Below are 18,023 nucleotides of genomic sequence, written 5' to 3'. Positions count from 1 at the left end.
CCATCAGTCCAGAATATACAATAATAATATAATAAAATATAATATAATGTACAAATATATTCAATTTAAAACAGAGAAAGGCAGAAAATCTTCACGTTGGAAAAGCTAGAACCTGAAAATGTTCAGCATTGTTGCTTAACAAATGACTTTAGCGATTAATTGCTTTATCAGAGTGAATTAACTAGAGATGAGTGACATTACTAAGATATTAAATGGAGTAAAGTGCTGTCAAACTGACAAATATGGTTGAACTGATTACACCGTTTAGACTTACTTTGTTTGCTCTGACTGTAATTGTACATTTATAAATTAAACTACTAGAAACATGAAAGTAAAAGTGTTTTTTTTTCCTTTATTTTTTTATTTACATGGTAAAACACGTAATAATATTGGAGATATTTGGTCTTAAATGCATCTGCAAAATATTTTCGACGACTGTTAACAACGTGAAATAAATGTAAACACGTGTAATAATAGTTTCTTGGTCGATAACAGATTGAGGAAATGTCATATTTTGGGTTTTATGCTCCTGGAAAGTGATTTGTAAATTCTGGGTTCGCGTTTTGCTTCACTTGTCCCGCTTCGCTCGCCTTACCAGGAAAAGGGGCGGGAAGACAGAGAGGTCACGCGAGAGTTGCATGCTGGGAAAACACGTGTAGCGGAAGACCGGAGAGGCATCGGTAACGTTTTTATGATTATTGTTCTTTTTAAACGTTGTTTTAAACTAATTTATCACATATTTTCACAGCCACGTGCTCCGTGTTTGTGCAGTGTTAACGGCTGCCTGGTTTCCCGCCGTTAGTGTCTCGTTTTCGCTGTTCGGACATTTTGTTTACATGTCAGCGCGGTGCCGAGAATCAGAATCAGAAATACTTTATTGATCCCCGAAGGGAAACTCTTTGTTACAGCAGCTCGCCTTCACGTCAGAGCACACAGGAGAAAGTACTAGCAAACAATATATATAATACACTATAAAACAGGTCAGAAAATAAATTAAGTACCAGGTGGGTATAAGTATAAAATAAAATAAGTGTGAAGTACCACGTGGGTTTACTGGTTGATGATGATAATACGGTATAATAATACAATGTAATAAAATAAGTAATAAGTAGTAGTGCATGTACTGTCGAGTTAAGTGTAGCTTATTGAGATTATTAAGATATTGCACAGCAGTAATGGAGGTATGAATAATATCTCTCAATAAATAGGAAAAACTAAATATTGATCAGCAGTATTAAACACAGAATATTGCACAATTATTCAAGTATTGCAGAGATGTTAATGATCAATGTCCAGTTTAGTGACTTCGGGTCAAACAGACTGACACTGAGAGGGAGGAGTTAAAGAGTCTGATGGCCACAGGCAGGAATGACTTCCTGTGGCGCTCTGTGGTGCATTGTGGGGGGATGAGTCTTCCGCTGAAGGTGCTCCTTTGTTTGACCAGCGCGTCATGGAGCGGGTGGGAGACGCTGTCCAAGATGGCGTGTAGTTTACCCAGCATCCTCCTCTCTGACACCACCGCCAGAGAGTCCAGCTCCACCCCCACAATGTCACCGGCCTTACGGATCAGTTTGTTGAGTCTGTTGGCGTCCGCTACCCTCAGCCTGCTGCCCCAGCATGCAACAGCATACAGGACAGCACCACCACCACAGACTCATGAAACATCCTCAGCATTGTCCGGCAGATGTTGAAGGACCTCAGCCTCCTCAGGAAACAGAGGCGGCTCTGGCCCTTCCTGTAAACAGTGTTCTTGGTCCAGTCCAGTTTATTGTCCATGTGTACTCCCAGGTACTTGTAGTCCTCCACAATGTCCACACTGACCCCCTGGATGGAAACTGGGGTCGCTGGTGCCTTGGCCCTCCTTAGATCAACAACCAGCTCCTTAGACTTTGTCGCATTGAGCTGCAGATGGTTCTGCTCGCACCATGAGACAAAATTACCCACCCACTTCGTTAACGTGACTGCAGCTGAGGGTTTCTGACACTTTCGTGAGTTTAAACCGTTATTTAAAACAATCGTCCAGGTTCAAAATTGTTCAGCAGCCATTGAAGACCGATGCTCTGTGTCGGCCATTAGATGCTCGCTTTGTGCTCCGGGAGTGAAGTCATTTAACGTTACAGGTTTCAGCCCAGGTCAGAGGTCAACCGGTTTATTGTTTATTTGGTAAAAATGTAAATAAAAGAGCCTGAAGTCATAAGACAGCTACAATAAGCTTTAATGCTTTCTGAACAAAAGTCTAAAAAACTTTTTGTTCTTTTTGTACATTTTTATTTTTAGAAAGTTATGGAAAAGAGAAAAGCTGCAATACAAACATCTGGAAAGCTGGAACCAGAAAATTAGTAATTACTTTTACTTTTACTATCACAGTAATCATCGATACATTTTCAGCCGGGTTATTATCAGAACTAGTTGTATAAAGTTGTGACATCTTTTTGGTATTAAAATATCTTGGCGGGTTGTCCGGTTGATGTCTATTTAATTGAATTATAAAGGAAAGTCGAACAACATCTGTTGTTTCCTGCTGAATTCTCACTCTGTTAAATCTGCTTTTGTACAACAGCAAAGCTGTTTATCAAGATTTACAGTCAGGTGTCTTTTCAAGTTTATTTTTTTTTTAATGCCAGTGCCGATTCGATGCCTGATTTGTGTTACGAAAACCAAACAAAATCTTCTTTTTTGCAAGAACTTATTTGAGAAATAAGCATGTTTTTCTTCTTTTACATGTAACAGAAGATGCCAAACTGTCTGTCAGGGTAGTGTACATCAGTTTACATCAGTAAAAGTGACAATTTTTCTAGAAAGTCCAGGATCCTCCACCGTCATTGTTCAGTGTGTGCATATAAACTCACACACGATATGAAAAAGAGGCTTAGTGCTTGTCGTCCATGTCGCCCAACACTTTTTCCTGTTTTTTTTTATTTGTCAGGTGACGCAAGTTCGCCGCCATGTCGTCCAAAAAGAACCAGGACGGCGACGAGCGCTTCCTCCGGGTGCAGAAGGACCCCAGGTTCTGGGAAATGCCCGAGAGAGAGCGCAAAGTCAAGATCGACAAGCGCTTCCAGTCCATGTTTCACGACAAGCGCTTCAAGGAGAAGTACACGGTGGACAAACGGGGCCGTCCCATCAACCACACCTCCACAGAGGACCTGAAGCGCTTCTACAAACTCTCCGACTCAGAGGACGAAGATGATGAGGAGGAGGATGTAAAGGGCAAGAAAAAGAAAAAAGTGAAGGCGAAGCAGGCGAAGGCTGATGGAGAGGTGAAGAAAGGAAAAGCCGTGCAGAGCGGCGATGGCGAGGCCAAAGCGGAGCAGCCCGAACGAGGCGTCAGAGTTGTTGAAGAAGGTGAGTCGATGTTTCCCGACGCTCACGTTCGCCGATTCAACGTTTCCACCAGTCGTACGCGTCGGGTTGCTTTCACGGCTTCAGCTCCACCAGCTGCTCGTTTGATTTTCTCGGAGAGTTGAATCTGATTTTAGAAATGCGTTCCCGCAATTTGAACTTGAATGTAGTAAATCTGATTTTTGTTTTTGTTTAAAACTATTCAAGTTTACTCGGACAAACTAAAAGTGCCCTGTGTTACTTATTTATTTTTATTTCTCACCAAAACTCACTTGCACTTAATTAATTGAGAGAAAACTAATCGTAACTATTTTAATAATGTATTCATGTTTACATCAGCTAGCGGTGTTCTTCTTCTCTGCCTTTTGCTGTTGCATCTCTGCAGCTCTCGGGCTGAACGATTCATCGAAATGTTATTGAAATCGCAATATGGCGATATCCAAACCGCGGGAGCTGTAATATTTTTGATAAAGGTAAAATGCGTCAGAACATGCCGTTATGAACGAAGCGTTGTGGTGCTGCAGAGGCCTGCAGATCATACTCTCCAGACGTGAGGGAACATGCTTGTTTGGTGCAGACATCACATCATCATCATCATCATTTTTATTTTATTTTTTTCAGTGAAAATAAAATGCAAAAATTACCATTCCCACTAAAATCGTCTCTCGTATCGCAATTATTTGTCAAAAATAATCGCGGTATGTTTTTATTTTTCTTGCATATCGTTCAGCCCTAATTAGCCCCACCGACGGTCCGTCAGTGTGGCTCGCCTGCTCTGCACGTTTGCGTCTAATTTTGTATTTGAAGTGAAGTTAAAAGTTATCAAATACAAATTCTAATTGGCCACATTTAAATTAAATACCTGCGAGCACAAATGTCCATATGCTTCTGCGAAAAAGTATTTATCCGCCAGGCAACGTTTAAACTCATTGGAAATAGTTAGAATAGGAGGCCAAACAAAGTCCACTGGAACAAGAAATAATTAACTTCTCCTCCAGTTTACATTTACAGGCAGAACGACCGATCACGAAATCTGCTACTGAAACAAAATCCCAACTGTAGGGAAATAAAACGGTGCGGATCCGATCAGTTGTTGACGGTTTATGACCAGGCCTCTAAAACTGAGCGTTAAATGGATTTTCTGTTCACGCCGCTGCGGTTTTTTGTCACGAACCGACGATACATTTGCGTGCGTGGGTTGCAATGTGGTATTTGTTTCGATTATTGAAATGTCTCGACATTATCAGGAGAGGACAAACTTATTGTATTTCTGTATAATAATGTTTAATTTTTGCACTGAAACAATCCTTTTGCTGTTTTAGTACCTGCACGGTGAGAGGGCCGCAGTCTCAGAAACCTGCGTCTGTAACGCTTTTCGTTGTTTTCCTCAGATGAGGAAGATGATGATGATGAGGAGGAGGATGGAGGATGCTGACCTGGGAGACAGTGTCACGGACGGCAGTGAGGAGGATGAAGATGATGATGAAGAAGACGACGAAGATGATGATGAAGAAGAGGAGGAGAGTGATGTGGCGAGCGGATCAGACGAGGAGGAGTCCGGTCTGGATTCGGGCGAGGACAGTGACAGCGGGCCGGATCTGGCCAGAGGGAAGGGAAACATAGAGACCAGCTCGGATGAAGACGATGATGACGATGTGGACGCCATCCTGCGGAAAGAGGAAGAGGAGATTGAACACGACTGGGGGGAGCTGTGCAAAGACGCTCCACGGAGTGACGAGGTGAGGTGGCGTCCGGTGGGGGGAGGAAGGTCCGCTCGCCTGACCAGGAAACAAATTTAACACGCTTTAACTGTGTTTGTGGTTTCTGAACGTTTGTCAGGTTTCTGCCCGACTGGCCGTCTGCAACATGGACTGGGACCGGATGAAAGCCAAAGACCTGCTGGCTCTGTTGAACTCCTTCACACCTAAAGGAGGCGCTGTGCTGTCTGTCAAGGTAAAGCTGCTCTCAATAATGTGTCTGCAGAGCTTCCTACAGTCCCAGCAAGCTACTTCAGTCAGAGAGAGAGAGAGGGCTGCCTGGTCGTAGCCTGAGAAGCAAAACCCAGGGCAGAGAAATCAAAAAGCCTCTTAAAGCTGTGAGCTCATGATAAAAACCACAGGCGACTTAAATAAGCATATCTGCATTTATTAACTCAGAGCAGTAAGAGATCCAGGTTTTTTGCCATGATGACTGCACCTAAATGAAATAATAAGATGGAGGATCATAAATGCTACATGCAGGAACCATCAGATCACACTTTGAGCAGTTGTCTTGACAGCGGAGACAAACGTCTCCACAGAGTTTAATTAAAGGCCCAAAAACCCGGGTGAACGAATCGTCTTTTCAAAGCTGCACTGGTGTGGACGTGGTCTAAATCGGGAGAATGTGAAGTGGGTCACTTTTTCATCAGGCTGAGACGGTGGACAGGTGAATGTTGTCTGTTTAGAGAGAGATTAACAGCAGTGCATGCTGGGTATTGTTCAGGTCTACCCATCAGAGTTTGGGAAGGAGAGGTTGAAGGCGGAGGAGACTCAGGGACCGCCGGAGCTGAGTCGAGCTCTGCCCGACGACTCAGACGACGACACCGAGGAGGAGAGGTAACATATACACACACACACACACACACACACACATTTGTTTTTGTCACTTAGGAGGACTTATTATTATTATTATTATTATTATTATTATTATTATTATTATTATTATTATTATTATATAGTATTCCCTGGAGATTTACGCTAGCCTTAACCTGACCCTGAGTAAATACCTGATATATATATATCACACAAATCACAAACACATATTTTCCCACTTGCCCTTTGTGGTAAGGAGGCAGTTTTGTTTACATTTTTTTCAAGATGGCCGCCACTGAGGCCTCTGTCACCCCTCCAGTTTACTGGAGTCACTGTATTGACTGTATATTGTCGTTTGTGGAGCTCCAACGTTTTAAAATGTCCATTTTAAAGTTTTCAGAGGTCAAAACTCCAGCAACACTTGTTGTGTAAAGACTTTATTGTCAGACCAACGCGTTTCGGCTTGTGGCCTTCGCCAGGGTCATCATCAAACACACTACAAAGAACATTTAACAGGGTTTGTACAAAGCCTTTAAAGTTTGCTTAGTGTCTTCAGGGTTAGGAATATGCTTGAATTCGAATATACTCATTGAAAAATGCGAGATTTTCAACATAATCCGGTGTTTCATCACATCACAAAAACTCGTGTAAACCGAAAACCTTTCGATATATGAAATTAAACGATCCCGTCGCCATATTTGTTTGTCGTCTCCTGGCATTGAAATTAGTAAGCGTTAAATAACGATGATCAAAACATACACGAACAGCTGGTTAAATAAACAAAGTGACAATATACATTGATCGCTGTGGGTATAAAGGAATTCAGTAAACTTTATTTGTCACAGTTGCATTTATAGTAACAATTTTAGATGTGATGATGAAGGCTTTGAAAGTCTGGAAATTTTTTGTTTAGGTACCTTGAAAGTGCTTGAATTTTACTCTGAAAAAGCTGTACGAACCCTGATTTAAATAAGATGGGTATGAAGAAAAACATTTAAAAAGGTTGAAGCCACGTGACCGTATATACCCAGAGTCGTTTTTAGTTCATACCCATCTTATTTAAATGCTGTTTGTGATGTGTTGCTGATACCCTGATGGAGGCACAAGCCGAAATGCGTTCTTTATATTACAAGTGTTGTTTGACCTCTTCAGACTTTTTCCCTCTTCTCCATGCACCTTGGAAGTAGGTGAAGTCGGACTTCTACAGGTTAAAGTTTTCCCTACGTTGCACTGATGCAGCAGCATGTGTTCCTCCTCTGGATCTGATAAGTGTGTGTGTGTGTGTTGTCTCCTCTCAGGGTTTACAGAGAGAAGATGCGTGACTACCAGTTCAAGCGGCTGAAGTATTTCTACGCTGTAGTGGAGTGTGACTCAAATGACACCGCCGCCAAAATCTACGAGGAGTGTGACGGCTACGAGTATGAGAGCAGCTGCTCCGTCCTGGACCTCCGGTAAGACTTAAGACACGAGAGCACCAAGAATACGAATCCTGACTTACTGACACTAATCTAGAAAAGTAAATAAACTGTAACCCAAACCTCCGCTGAACAGGTTTATTCCCGATGATGTCAAGTTTGACGAGGAGCCCAAAGACGTGGCGACGGATGTGAACCTCTCGGCCTACACGCCCAAACTGTTCACCTCATCTGCCACTACGACGTCAAAGGTTAGAAGCCAGTAAAAATGAGAAGAAAATGGTGACAGCGTGCTTTATTATTCATGTAACTGTTGAAAAAACTCTAAAAAACCGTCTGTTTTTTTATCAGATGGTTTTTATAATTACAGTGGTGCGAAAAAGTTGTTTGCCCCCCTTCCTGATCAGTGTTCACAACTCCACCATAAGAAAGAGACTGGGAAGCAAAACAGCCCCAGACCATCACACTACCACCACCATATTTTACTGTTGGTGTGATGTTCTTTTTCTGAAATGCGGTGTTACTTTTACGCCGGATGTAACGGGACACACACCTTCCAAAAAGTTCAACTTTTGTCTCGTCAGTCCACAGAGTATTTTCCCAAAAGTCTTGGGGATCATCAAGATGTTTTCTGGCAAAAATGAGACGAGCCTTAATGTTCTTTTTGCTCAGCAGTGGTTTTCGTCTTGGAGCTCTGCCATGCAGGCCATTTTTACTTTCTTATGGTGGAGTCATGAACACTGACCTTAACGGAGGCGAGTGAGGCCTGCAGTTGTTGTTGTTGTGGGGCCTCTGAATGGCTGAAGAGCAAAATGAAGACTTTGGAGTGGCCTAGTGGAGATAAGTTGAGCAAACTGTTTGCGAATGTTTATTCAACATGTTGCATAATAGCCAAACCTTATATGGATTCAGATGTGAATTTGATACAGCATTCTAGTGAGGCTGACAGACTTTGGAGTGGCCTAGACAAAGTCCTGACCTGAATCCTATTGAGATGCTGTGGCGTGTTCTTAAAAAGGCAGTGCATGCTCGAAAACCCTCCAATGTGGCTGAATTACAACAATTCTGCAGAGATGAGTGGGCCAAACTTCCTCCACAGCGCTGTAAAAGACTCACTGCAAGTTATCGCAAATACTTGATTGCAGTTGTTGCTGCTAAGGGTGGAGCAACCAGTTATTAGGTTTAGGGAGCAATCACTATTTCACACAGGGAGGTGTGAACAAGTGTAATAACAACCTTCATTTAAAAACTACATTTTGTGTTTACTTGTGTTATCTTTGACTAATATTTAAATTAGTTTGATGATCTGAAACATTTAAGTGTGACAAACATGCAAAAAAATAAGAAATCAGGAAGTGGGCAATCACTTTTGCACACCGCTGTATATCTGGATGGTGTTTGTTTTTGGTTTTTTGCCAGTTAGGGATGATTGTTGTAAATTCTTAAATACTGACTGAAGCCTTTTTGCATAGAGAACCAGGCCAACCTTTTAACTGAAATAGTTTTATAGAGGAGGCACACCATTATTTCTGATTTCCCCGTGTTTTAGTATCTTTTAAGCAGCGGAGGAAAGTAACTAAGTAACCGTACTTAAGTACAATTTTGAGGTACTTGTACTTTACTTTCAGTATATCCATTTTCAGCTGCTTTATACGTCGACTCCACTACATTTACTTTATAACTTTAATTACTTTGCAGGTTCAGATTAATAATACAATATATAATAAACAAATTAATTACGATATTATTTTATCAGTAAGAAATTCACAAGCTACCCGACATTAATATATATAGTAAAAAATTACACACATTCATGCATCAATAATTAAAATTCAGTAATATAATATATATCATTCTGCATAATGAGTACTTTTATTTTTCATATTTTGATGCTAATACTTTTACTTAAGTAACATTTTGAATGTAGGACTTTTACTTGAAACTGAGTATTTCTACACTGTGGTGTTGCTACTTTTACTTTAGGAAAAGGTCTGCGTGCTTCTTCCACCACTGATTTTAAGAATATTTTAGTAAGACGCCTCCCTGTTTTATGATTTGCTTCTTTTTTAATTTACTGTTGACGCACATTAAGTTCCTGCAACAACACTTCCTGCTCTGATATTTCACATTAAAAGAAACACAATCCCTCTCTTTCTGATAGGCTTTTAATGTTCAACATCTGCAGGAAGTGTTGAGTTTCAGTGACAGACGCTTAACAACAAACAAAGCGTGGAGTGCTAGGAGTGATTGGAATTAAATAGTGAACGAAAACAGCATTTTTGTTTATTTGTTAAAGAGATAATACCCTAGTGGTTAAAAAAATTGGATTTGAGACTGACGTGTCCGTGTTTAACCAATCAGGTGCAGCTGACGTGGGATGAGACGGACCACGAGCGAGTCACCGCCCTGAACAGGAATTTCAATAAGAACGAGCTGCTGGACATGGACTTCAACGCCTACCTGGCCTCCTCCAGCGAAGAAGAAGAAGACGACGAGGGCGAAGAAGGAAGGATCGAGTTTGGAGACGATGACAGCACAGCTGGAGGTGAGACAGCAACTAGAGACACATTGAAGGAAAAAAACATGCGGGTTGTAGCTCATTGTTTTATTCTTTGATGCTCTGATGTCTTGTTTGTGTTGTAGCTGAACGGACAGAAGAGCGTGTTGTGGAGGTGGAGAAGAAACCCCAGAAGGAGGAAGAGAAGAAGAAGGCGAAGAAGAAGAACAGTGAGGAGCAGATCTCCAAGTACAGAGAGCTGCTGAAAGGTATCCAGGACAAAGAGAAGAAGCTGCAGGGAGACAAAGACATGGAGATGGAGATCACCTGGGTGCCAGGTACGAGGACACCTTTTCATCTCCGGGTGTCTGTGTGTGAGGCTGGTTTATTAAAGGGATACTGGGTAATGTGAAAGGTAGAACTAGTCTTATTTAGGTCAGGTGTGCTGCAGCACAACTTTACCTAAAACCTTTGTAATTTTAACACCATTCATTTATTAATTTAGCATGAAAAGTCAAATAATTCAGTTTCTCTCTTTTTTTTTAATAGGGTTGTTTTGCTTTGTTGAAGACATTTCCTTTCTTTTCTTTATTGTTTCAACGTCTCCTCCAGTCTTTCCCTCAGTGACCTGTCAGAACTCGTCAAAGATCTATACCCGACATTTATACGTCTATTCAGGGGCGTTTCTTGGAGTTGACAAGTCCAGACCATCTGGGGATGAGGACATTTTTTTGGGTCGTCCCTGCTGTTCTCCCCGAAACGCTACTACCTCAATTTAATTTATTTAATGTTTCTGCATTGTATGACTACTGCTGTTTGCTGTGTTGGATGCCTGTTCTCTCGTGTTGCTGGCTGACCTGAGAAGTTCAAACAGACACTAACATTAATAATGAAATTTAATATATGCTAGCTACTTTTCTCAAGACCTAGAGTCTGCTCTTGACTACAGTATATTTTGTGGTGGTCGATGACAGAATGAACAAACATAAAACTTGTATTACTGCACTTATCTAAAGACTACTTTCTAAACCTAACACAACATCTAGGCTACTGTACACTACACACTACAGATAAGGTCATTACAGTTCAGGGGAACTGTTACCAAAGACTCAGTTATCAAAACTGTCTATGCTTATCTGTTGACGAACAGGGCGATGCATAAATGATGACAGACACCCAGTGCACCACAAAACTTATTTACCATGGAGGTATTAGTAGCAGGCCTTGGTTCGTCTTTCCACTGTTCCAACAATCACCAACTCTGGTTTGGTCGAAATAAATCCTAATCACAGAGTTAGATGGTGTATGGGTTACAGTAAACGGATCTGAAAGTCAGCAGTAGGAGCTGTAGTTTGTTTATTAAATGTATATTTTATCCGTGTGCAGGGCTGAAGGAGACGACGGAGCAGCTGGTGAAGAAGAAGTTGGAGGGGAAGGACAAGCTGACGCCCTGGGAGGAGTTCCTGGAGAAGAAGAAAGAGAAGAAGAAACAGAAGAAATCTCAAAGAAAGCAGGTGAGTAGAGCCGTCTGCCAACACAAACAGCGCCCCCCAGAGGTAACAACAGGTGTTTTTGGACTCTGTGAGATGTTCCCACTTTGTTCTAGACTATGTTCAATACTCACAGTATCTTATAAACAAGTCAGCTTCAAAATAAATGTTTCACCTGTGAATCTGATCCTAGCATCATTGAGCAGTGAAATATGATATAGGTGGAGAAGTTGGAAACTTGAAATTTGAGAGCTTTAACACAAAACATCTGCGAGTCATAGGTGCTGAGGCATTTCTGTTCTTCAAAACTTCGGGGCATAAAGAAACTTTATCCTCCCGAGCTAAAGTAATGTTAGCTGACCATCTTCCTCCTCTACATCAGGCATCTTTGTCTCCTTGGAGAAATATTTTAACAAACTCATCTGAAATTGCAATCAGGAGTATTTTAATACATAGCTTATATAAACATCATTGGCAAATATTTTACTGAAGTTCATTGAAGTAATGTTACCCGTATTATGATTCACTGAGTTTGTTAAGGATAACGTTACACGTTAGCTGGAACATTATTTCACAATATAATATTAATATTAATATTAATAATAATTAGTTGGCCATGAACATTAATAGAGAATACATTGCGAATGTTTATTTAAACTAAAATCTATTTAACTTAACGTTAGCTAGTATAATCTACCTTTTTTCTTGTTCTCTGGTAATGCAATCCTGTTCACAGGAAACGATGCAGCATGTGATTCTATCTCATTGATATCACACTCACTGTTTACTGTTCACTCTCCTACAGCCGGAGTGTATTCAGTCACTGCTGGTGGAAACAAACATTTCCTCCTGCCACTGCTTCACATTAAAAGCATCCAACTGGTGAAACACCGGGTGGCTTTTATTGTGAAGCAGCCGCAGGAAACACAATGTATTTGTCATGAAAAACATCTTAAATGTAAACAAGGCTTTTGTGTTCAGTGTTTGGTTCTCAAGTCACTGCTTACTCAGGCCTTGTGTTCAACAACTAGTTTATTTTACAGTTTTTATTTTACAGTCACATATTTACAGATTTCTTTGACTCATAATCCATTTTACGAAGAAGAAGACGACGAGAGGCGTAAGAAGGAAGGATCGAGTTTGAGACGGCGATGACAGCACAGCTGGAGGTGAGACAGCAACTAGAGACACATTGAAGGAAAAAACATGCGGGTTGTAGCTCATTGTTTTATTCTTTGATGCTCTGATGTCTTGTTTGTGTTGTAGCTGAACGGACAGAAGAGCGTGTTGTGGAGGTGGAGAAGAAACCCCAGAAGGAGGAAGAGAAGAAGAAGACGAAGAAGAACAGTGAGGAGCAGATCTCCAAGTACAGAGAGCTGCTGAAAGGTATCCAGGACAAAGAGAAGAAGCTGCAGGGAGACAAAGACATGGAGATGGAGATCACCTGGGTGCCAGGTACGAGGACACCTTTTCATCTCCGGGTGTCTGTGTGTGAGGCTGGTTTATTAAAGGGATACTGGGTAATGTGAAAGTTAGAACTAGTTAGTAGAACTAGTCTTATTTAGGTCAGGTGTGCTGCAGCACAACTTTACCTAAAATCTTTGTAATTTTAACACCATTTATTAATTTAGCATGAAAAGTCAAATAATTCAGTTTCTCTCTTTTTTTAATAGGGTTGTTTTGCTTTGTTGAAGACATTTCCTTTCTTTTCTTTATTGTTTCAACGTCTCCTCCAGTCTTTCCCTCAGTGACCTGTCAGAACTCGTCAAAGATCTATACACGACATTTATACGTCTATTCAGGGGCGTTTCTTGGAGTTGACAAGTCCAGACCATCTGGGGCTGAGGACATTTTTTGGGTCGTCCCTGCTGTTCTCCCCAAACGCTACTACCTCAATTTAATTTATTTAATGTTTCTGCATTGTATGACTACTGCTGTTTGCTGTGTTGATGCCTGTTCTCTCTCGTGTTGCTGGCTGACCTGAGAAGTTCAAACAGACACTAACATTAATAATGAAATTTAATATATGCTAGCTACTTTTCTCAAGACCTAGAGTCTGCTCTTGACTACAGTATATTTTGTGGTGGTCGATGTTCTTCAAAACTTGGGGCATAAAGAACCTTTATCCTCCCGAGCTAAAGTAATGTTAGCTGACCATCTTCCTCCTCTACATCAGGCATCTTTGTCTCCTTGGAGAAATATTTTAACAAACTCATCTGAAATTGCAATCAGGAGCATTTTAATACATAGCTTATATAAACATCGTTGGCAAATATTTTACTGAAGTTCATTGAAGTAATGTTACCCGTATTACGATTCACTGAGTTCGCTAACGATAACGTTACACGTTAGCTGGAACATTATTTCACAATATATTATTAATATTAATAATAATTAGTTGGCCATGAACATTAATAGAGAATACATTGCAAATGTTTATTTAAACTAAAATCTATTTAACTTAACGTTAGCTAGTATATTTTACCTTTTTCTTGTTCTCCGGTAATGCAGTCCTGTTCACAGGAAACGATGCAGCATATGATTCTATCTCATTGATATCACACTCACTGTTTACTGTTCACTCTCCTACAGCCGTACTGTATTCAGTCACTGCTGGTGGAAACAAACATTTCCTCCTGCCACTGCTTCACATTAAAAGCATCCAACTGGTGAAACACCGGGTGGCTTTTATTGTGAAGCAGCCGCAGGAAACACAATGTATTTGTCATGAAATACAACTTAAATGTAAACAAGGCTTTTGTGTTCAGTGTTTGGTTCTCAAGTCACTGCTTACTCAGGCCTTGTGTTCAACAACTAGTTTATTTTACAGTTTTTATTTTACAATCACATATTTACAGATTTCTTTGACTCATAATCCATTTTACCAGTATTCACAAAACAAATAAAAAATGGCTAAATTGACCAGTAACTAAACAAACAACTTTTCACACAAAATAGAAAATTACATTAGCATCTATTCCATTAATTAACTTTGTCCATTAACTTTTTATGCTACAAACTGTATTCTGTAGACACTATAGACATGTGAAAGGCCTTACTCTCAAATGATGCTTTACGACACAATAAAATATTCATCAATATGTTTTCTGTGGCTGCACATCAAACAGAAAAAGAAAAAATCTAGATATTTTGCAGCATTTTTTTACACAATTACTCAAAATTCATCTTGACATATTTTGTGTCTTTAGAAACAGTGATTTCTCAATATAAATGTTTGTGGGTTTAATAGATATTCTCCACATAAATTGTGTTACGATGCAGGGTTGAAGAGATGAATGCATCAAATGAATGTGTTGCCGATATAATGGGATACATATAATAAAAAATCTTAACAATGAAATATAAATCAATCACCACAGTAAACTCTAAATATGTACATTTGTTCCCTTGAATAAAAATAAATCAATACATGAAGTAAGATAAGTGATTAGTTTACTCTGACAGGAGAGATGATCAGAGGTGCAGAGTTTTTACCACCATCATTAAGACAGGGACAGAAGTATGGGAAGAGTTTCTCAGTGAAGGAGCAGCCAGTAAAGCAGTAGATAAGAGCTGCAGCATCTACGTCATAAAAGGAGACCAGACCCTCCTCATAATCCACAAACACCCCCACCTTCTGAGGCTGAGACTTCAGAGAGAGACCGACTGGAGGGCCAGCAAGAGCTTTGTACTCATTTCTATTTCTCAGCCATATAGTCCAGTTACCATCCTCAGGGCTCAGTGTGATTAGTCCCTTCCTGTTGATCGACTCTCTGCACACTCCTAAAGTCCATTCAGTCTTTCCTTTAACCTGAACCTCAAAGTAAAATCTGCCTGAAGAGAAACTCTGCTTTCCTAAAACACAGCGACTAGTAGAAAATCTCTTTGGGTTGTCTGGAAGTTTCTTCTTTACATCACCATGATTCACTTGTTTCCCATCATCAGACAGGATGAGTTCGGGATTTGCTGTATCAGGATCAAGAGTCACATCCACTGCATACTGCTGGACCCTCTTCAGCTCTGACTCAGGAAGCAGCTTCTTCATCTGTTTACTGAGTGTCTCCTCCAGCTGAGCCACAGCTCTCACCACAGTCCCCTCATATGATGGTGGAGGGACGCTGACCTCTGTCCAGTCCTTGGTGGGTGGTGGGTGGTGGGTGTTTAGGGACTGGAAACTCTGGAGAAGATGGAGGTGGTCTTGAGAGCGTGAGAGCTGCTCCACCTCAGTCCTTCTCTTCATCAGCTCAGAGATTTCCTGTTCCAGCTCTTTGATGAAAGCTTTGGCCTGTTTCTCTGTTGTTTTCTGCTTCTCTTTGATCGTGTGGATGAGATTGGCCTGGCCTCTCTCAACAGACTCCTTCAGAGAAGTGAAGACCTGAACACCTTCTGCTATCGCTCTGTCTGCATCGTCCTTACCGAGGTCAACCGAGCGTTTGATCTCCTGAATCTTCAGTCGTCTCTTCTGGATCATCTGCTGAATTTCAGCCTCTGTCTTCCCCAGCTCGGCCTTCTTACCTTCATATCCTTCCTTCAGAGGAACAACATGTGTCTTGTGGTCTAAAACAGGGCAGAGCACGCAGACACATGTCTGGTCGGTCTTTCAGAACAGCTCCAGAGGTTTATCGTGCTTCGTACACATCCTGCCTTCCAGGTTCTCCACAGGGTCGATCAGCTGATGTCTTTTCAGACGTGAAGCTGTCAGATGAGGCTCCAGGTGAGTCTCACAGTAGGAGACCAGACACACCAGGCAGGACTTCAGGGCCTTCAGTTTGGTTCCAGTGCAGACGTCACAGGGAACTTCTCCTGGTTTGGACACTTGTGTCTCTGAGCTGCTGCTGCTGGCTTCCTGTTGAGCTGACTGTCTGAACTGAGCAGCCATCTCAGACAACAAAGTGTTGACGTGCAGCTCAGGTCTTGTGTTGAAAACCTTTTTACACATCGGACACAGGTACCGGTCGTTAGTATCCCAGTGTTTACTGATGCAGTTTTTGCAGAAGTTGTGTCCACATGATGTGGTGACAGGATCAGTGAACACATCCAGACAGATGGAGCACAGAAACTGATCTTCAGATCGCAGATAGTTCGCAGCAGCCATATCTACACATGTAGCGTGAAAGAGAAGAAAAACATTTAATCCAAAATACACTTTTTATTTGTTTAAAAAGAAAGAACTGTGATTAGTGTTATTTTAAGCATAACACATTAGCTAAAGTAAATTTGAATTATATATGCAGTATTTTGAATTTGGCCGAGCCCTGAGCAGCCGTGAACTCCCGTTGTGTAGACCAATTTTTATTGAAGAATAGCATTGCTATCAAAGGTCTTGAGGAAAGACGCATTTCCTCTTGCTGTTTCACATTAGAAGTCCTCCTGCTGTTTTGCTGGATGAAAGCTTTTATTGTGAAACAACCAGAGGAAGTAGAATGCAAAATGGCTGCAGGAGGCGATCAGTAAACAGTAATAATACCAGGAAAGTTGGAGTGAAGCTAAACTCCAAACCTCAGAGATTCAGTTTCAAGTTACTAAAGTCCTGAGAAGTGACACAGAGAGACAGTTTAAAGCAGTTAAAGTGGGCTACTGTATAGTGGGCCTGTGGACAAACAGCCATAGTTATATTTTAACCAAGTATGAAATGCAAAGAGTGGAACTTCCTGCCTGAGTAGAGCTGAAGTCTTGTGTTAATCCTGGTTGCTGAAACTGTAAATATGATCAGCTGTACTCACCAGTGTTTGGCAGAGACTCTGCTGTGTTGCTGAGAAAGACCTGATGAACTCAGTTTGAATTTTCTTTTAGAGAGAAACAGAGATTTGTCTCTACTGCTGCGTGGCTGCCACTCTGACAAACTTAACTTTAATTTCTGGAGTGTGACGTTGAAAATCTTGTCTTTCCAGTGTTGCTCTGCCTCTTACTGCACCTCTGTTGGTCAGGTTTTGTTTCCTCCCTCTGATTTACATGATTATTGGGAAACACCTGGGCTTTCTCTGATTTTAATATGGAGCAAAGGTGGTACTATACCTAACAGGTGTGAGGAGTAACGTATGTGAAGAGGTGTTGCTGACCTTAATTATGCGTTGGAACTATAAAGGTGCTGTGAGAGACTTTCACTGCCACTAAATGTCGCACTACAGCACCAGCATCCCGACCAAAACAAAAGGGCGCTACGGCCCACCAGACTCCATTAAGAAAAACAGTAATTTTACCTTGCCGCTCAATTCCGTCACTTAACATTATTAGAGAGTGAATTCTGCTCCCTGTTTTATAATATCTGACAGTGTACAAATATTGTATGACACCACGTTAAGTTGGGACTCTTGTTTGTTTCCGTTTTTTTCTCATGTTGTATGTGAAGTGTTTTTTGCTGGATATCCATTTATTCATCCACACAGTTGGCATGAAATAAACATCGAAAACATAGGGAGAGACTGTTGGTCACATTATTACTGTTGTTGAACGAGGACTTTTCACCTCTTAATAAGAATGTTGTAGATCCGGTACTACTTCTTATACTACTCCTCCCATAGTAGTAATAATAATACTGGTACAGTAACATGTAACTCGGAGACAAATTGCAGGTGTGTTGTTGTAAAGTGTTTGTTATAGTTTGCAACATTAAAGGTAAATGCTGGTCTACAGGTAGTGTAGACTCATTGCAAGTTATCGCAAACTCTTGATTGCAGTTGTTGCTGCTAAGGGTGGACGTGACAGA

At 41.0% G+C, this 18,023-nt stretch overlaps 1 protein-coding gene and 1 pseudogene across 2 annotated transcripts; one reads left to right on the top strand and one right to left on the bottom strand.

Annotated features, from left to right (window-relative positions):
* The first annotated feature begins 636 nt into the window (after nucleotides 1–636).
* On the top strand, nucleotides 637–17,804 carry LOC122873071 (ESF1 homolog). 2 transcript variants are annotated; one of them, XM_044189386.1, is made up of 11 exons: nucleotides 637–680; nucleotides 2,927–3,345; nucleotides 4,734–5,081; nucleotides 5,182–5,295; nucleotides 5,827–5,939; nucleotides 7,214–7,366; nucleotides 7,467–7,581; nucleotides 9,692–9,875; nucleotides 9,974–10,165; nucleotides 11,214–11,341; nucleotides 17,733–17,804. In XM_044189386.1, exons 2-11 carry the CDS (start codon nucleotides 3,292–3,294, stop codon nucleotides 17,787–17,789), a joined length of 1,458 nt encoding a protein of 485 aa, XP_044045321.1. In that variant the 5' UTR covers nucleotides 637–680; nucleotides 2,927–3,291; the 3' UTR covers nucleotides 17,790–17,804. The 2 variants fall into 2 exon arrangements, with proteins under 2 accessions (XP_044045321.1, XP_044045322.1); XM_044189387.1 differs by lacking the exons at nucleotides 9,974–10,165; nucleotides 11,214–11,341; nucleotides 17,733–17,804 and adding an exon at nucleotides 12,584–12,861.
* LOC122873059 lies at nucleotides 14,544–17,650 on the bottom strand (annotated as a pseudogene).
* Nucleotides 17,805–18,023: the final 219 nt, after the last annotated feature.

This window comes from Siniperca chuatsi, linkage group LG3, assembly GCF_020085105.1.
Source record: "Siniperca chuatsi isolate FFG_IHB_CAS linkage group LG3, ASM2008510v1, whole genome shotgun sequence".
NCBI lineage: Eukaryota > Metazoa > Chordata > Actinopteri > Centrarchiformes > Sinipercidae > Siniperca > Siniperca chuatsi.
This window is presented reverse-complemented; position numbering and strand designations above follow the sequence as displayed.

Bases quoted from the DNA above. Each gene is read 5' to 3' on its own strand.
- LOC122873071 (XM_044189386.1), top strand. From the start codon at position 3,292: ATGGCGAGGCCAAAGCGGAGCAGCCCGAACGAGGCGTCAGAGTTGTTG. The intron at 7,367-7,466 runs GTAAGACTTAAG...TCCGCTGAACAG, and splicing joins TGCTCCGTCCTGGACCTCCG to GTTTATTCCCGATGATGTCA. The intron at 11,342-17,732 runs GTGAGTAGAGCC...TCGAAAACATAG, and splicing joins AGAAATCTCAAAGAAAGCAG to GGAGAGACTGTTGGTCACAT.